Source organism: Morone saxatilis, unplaced genomic scaffold (genome assembly GCF_004916995.1).
Source record: "Morone saxatilis isolate NCDOM2014 unplaced genomic scaffold, NCSU_SB_2.0 Contig20, whole genome shotgun sequence".
NCBI lineage: Eukaryota > Metazoa > Chordata > Actinopteri > Moronidae > Morone > Morone saxatilis.
The window spans coordinates 25,208,561-25,212,441 of record NW_023339763.1 but is presented as its reverse complement, the minus strand read 5'-3'; the positions used below and the strand labels follow the sequence as shown (position 1 = coordinate 25,212,441).

General features: G+C 37.1%; 1 protein-coding gene across 1 annotated transcript in view; it reads left to right on the top strand.

Moving 5' to 3' along the window:
* Positions 1-3,881, top strand: part of LOC118331258 (protein Aster-B-like) — a 26,154-nt gene that overhangs the window by 14,864 nt on the left and 7,409 nt on the right. The window contains exons 13-14 of the mRNA XM_035666062.1: positions 2,307-2,425; positions 2,552-2,694. Of these exons, the coding sequence (XP_035521955.1) occupies positions 2,307-2,425; positions 2,552-2,694 (262 nt within the window). The remainder of the gene's footprint in view (positions 1-2,306; positions 2,426-2,551; positions 2,695-3,881) is intronic.

Genomic DNA, 3,881 nt, shown 5'->3' with positions numbered 1-3,881 from the left:
CTCCTCTTCTTCATCCTCCGTTTACATAGTGCAAGAACGGGCCTAGGGAGCAGAGTGGGCATGACAGAGGCACTATTCAATGATTTTGAAGCTGTTTAGAAAAGATACTTAATGTTGTTTTAATGTCAGTCATAGATATTAACATGACTTGTTTTCTGATGACTCTGTCCCTGATTTTATATAGAACATCAAACAATTATGTCTTATCTCATTCTTTCTGTTTTCTCTTTACTTTAGACTGCTTTCAACATTTCATTATATTTTATTTGATCTATAAAATCATGAGAATAACCACATTTTTACAGCTGCCATTGAGGTGTGTGTGTGTTATCATTCTGGCAGTCTTATCCGTTTTGTGTAATTTTGAAAATGGGATATACACTTCCATATTTCACACTACAGATCCACCACAGTCTCAATAAACATATTCACAATGCCTCCTCAGGCTTGTTGTTTTTGACTAAATTGACATAACTTAAACTAAACATATTTCCTGTATATTTGTTTTATAAATACACAATATTGTTCAGTTATATTTCACTTTTTCTAAAGTTTATAGTCTAGTAATATTTTTTCACACCTTGTTTTAGTTTGTAGTTTAATAACTTTGCTCTCCATCTATTGTGTATATATACTGCAATATGGTTAGAGCTCTCTAATTATATATGTGAGGAAAACTTGACTGAAACTGCTATACGGCCTCAGTTACTTTACTTAGCTATTAAATGTGATGTTGAGCTCTAGCATGATCTGTGCTGAAAATCCTCTTGCTTGTCTTTACAAACCGCAAAAAGGCAAACAAGGGAAGGTAAACTGTTTAAAATAGTCATATCCTGAAAGGCTCTGACTGTGTGTAATTAAAATCCAGTGCTGTAGCTGTCTCTGAAGGAAATGAACTGTTAATCACATATTAAAGGTGTAATATTGAGTTACTTATTAGTGAATATCAGGTGTGTGGTTACATTGCATACTGTTGTTGTCTCCTGTGGTGTTTTTTTGTAAACAAGCATATTCTGTTTACATTCAGTGTTACTCACCAAAATGTATTGTGTGTACCATAGAGGTTGACAGGATAGGGTTTAAAATATTTCAAGTCTTAAAACAGTCAGGATTTCCTTGTAGTCATTCCTCCAGTTCATACTGGCCATTTAAAGACCAACACAGTCTTTATTTATGTTTCTCTTGACAGTGTTGTGCTGTGGAGGTATGGTGAAACAAAGAGAACATTTTCTAGGAAATGAACTGCTGAAGCCTCATTTTAAACTTTAGATAAACCTTCTAATAGATTTTTGCACAAAGCACAATTTAATGTTCAGAATGAACAGGAGCACCTAAATACTGTTTTAACACAGACGCGAAAAATTGTGTAGCTATCCTTAACAAACATGTAGTACAAATCCTTCCTCATGAAACATTTGCCAAGCTCATTTAAAATATTAAGTATTAAAAAAAAATCATGCATTGTTTGCATCCATGTTTATTTGCTTGCAGTCTTCCCCTTTACTGCCTTTGCTGGTGCATTGCTACATTTGCACTGTTCACTGATGAGCTGAATTCTGTGAAACCAATGGTAGGATGTGAATCGCACCTCCTGCAATCTTGTAACCTGAGTACTCCAGATGGTTTGTTACACAGAACCACCTGGCACGTTGAAAAAATACTGATTGGATGAACCATTTGTCTATCAGCATTTATCATGGGTACAACTTTGATTGGGCACCAAAAAATCAGGCCTGAACCGACCCCATAAAAAGTGTTTGCAAGCCTGATCCAAACCCGAATTTCTGCCTAAAAAAAAAAAAAAATTATTAATTAGTTTATTACAAGCTAAAGTAAACTAAACAAATCATTCTCAAAACTAATAAATAAATTAACTCATTAATTACAGCATGAATTATGAGATTTTTAAACAAATCAAATTCAGTCTGAGCCTTAACTACGGCAGCAGTTTTGGGCACAAACCCAGGTTGAATCCGGCAGACCGTGTCTAGTCTAATTGGATTTATGTGGGGAATCAAAGCTCCACTCAGGGGGAAACGAACCATAACATCATAGTAAAACTCATGCCTTTGCTGTCAGTAGTTCCTCATAGGAGGATGATTGGTCCGAACCACTGTGGTTGGACACAAGCACATAGCTTGAAGCCTGGTGTGATCGAGCTCCCTAGCAAGTTTAGCAATCTCATGTACATGTATGATACAAACAAAACACTTGCCTACTTATAAAGACATTGCTCCTTAGTGTTACTAGTGATCAAACACTGCACAGTGTCCATTTAAGTTTCCTTGTCACATTTTCTCTTGCAGATGTGGTGTATCACCCATGGAGAAAAGAGCAGGATGGTAACCAGACAAGAGAGATCATGTACACCATCGCCCTGAATAATCCTCTCGCTCCTAAAACAGCTACAGTCACTGAGACACAGGTAGGTGGACATTTCTTGAGCCATGGCTCGATAAATGCTCAGTAAATAGAAATTATAATTTTTTTTTTTAAATCAATGTATAAACTCCATGAAGTAGTATCTGACTGTGTGCTATTGTGAGTTCAGACTCTATACAGGGCGAGCCAGGAGAATGAGTGCTACATTATTGACGCGGAGGTCATCGCCCATGATGTGCCCTACCACGATTACTTCTACACTCTCAACCGCTACATGCTCACCAGAGCGCCCAAGAACAAGTGTCGTCTTAGGTAAGTAGGATGTGTTTCATGACAAGAACAAAGTATAGAAAGAACTGTGCTTCTTTCTAATGCCAAGTGCTGGTTCATCAGAGTCAACTTTTAAGAGATCTCAATGAGTCCTTAGCAACAAGGATGGAGAACAAAAATGAAAACAGAGTTCCAATGTATTGTTAGTTGTGAAAAAAACCCACTGAAGTTAGTCAACTTGAAGCTCACTTTGAAACAAAGTGCTCTCACTCCAATCCTGAACTGCACCTTCCCTCTGTGAGTGCTTCACTGAGAGTTGACTTCACATTGTAAAGTCAAAAGAGGATGAAAATGGAGGCTGGAGAGAATAGAACTGTGTGACAGTATTTTACAATTTGCAACAATGTTGTCTATATAAAGTAAATATAAAAGCTTACTGTTTTTTCTTTTTAAATGGATTTTCACCAAAAACAATACCCAGATTAATATACATCAGAATTAGTCCTAATTTAATATAATCTTCATCTGACTAATCTTCTCCCCATTACAGAGGGAGGTGGGGAATGAAAGATTAACTGTGCTCCTTGGTAATTTAACTCATAGTCCCTGGCAAGATTGGGAAATTACAGGATGTGGTCTGTCACAGACATTGACACTTCACAGGACAAAGCCAAAATAAATAACCAAAAGCCTCTCGAGCGGGGTACGGGAGAGTTTAAGGGGAAGCAAAGATGCTGCATGAGGTCAGTTTGAGTCACATTCCTTCTCAGAGTCATAGTCAAATCTTAACACACAGTTCTGAAACACATGTTGTTGATCAATGATGGTAACATAATAACACGTTCAGCAGGCCCGGCCCTAACCAATTTGGCACCCTAGGCAAGATTTTAGGTGGTGCCCCCCTTGCATCGCAGTAAATTCACGCCCAGTATAACATACATCATTACCTCACGCTAAGAAACTTTGAATTAGCTTTGTCTTTGACATTTTTTTTATTTGTAGAGGACACAAGTTGGTCTAAGTCAAAACAGTTAACAAGTAAAATAAATAATTAATTCCTATGAAATAAAATCATTAAAGCTAGCCTTACACAAAGTATACTAAATTTGAACATACCTACAAAATATAAAACTGTAAACAAGTGATAAAATAAAGGAGATCACTTGATGGCTGGTTGAAGCCGGCGATTGGATGTAGACGGGCCAGGCATTTTGCAGGAGGTGGCATGT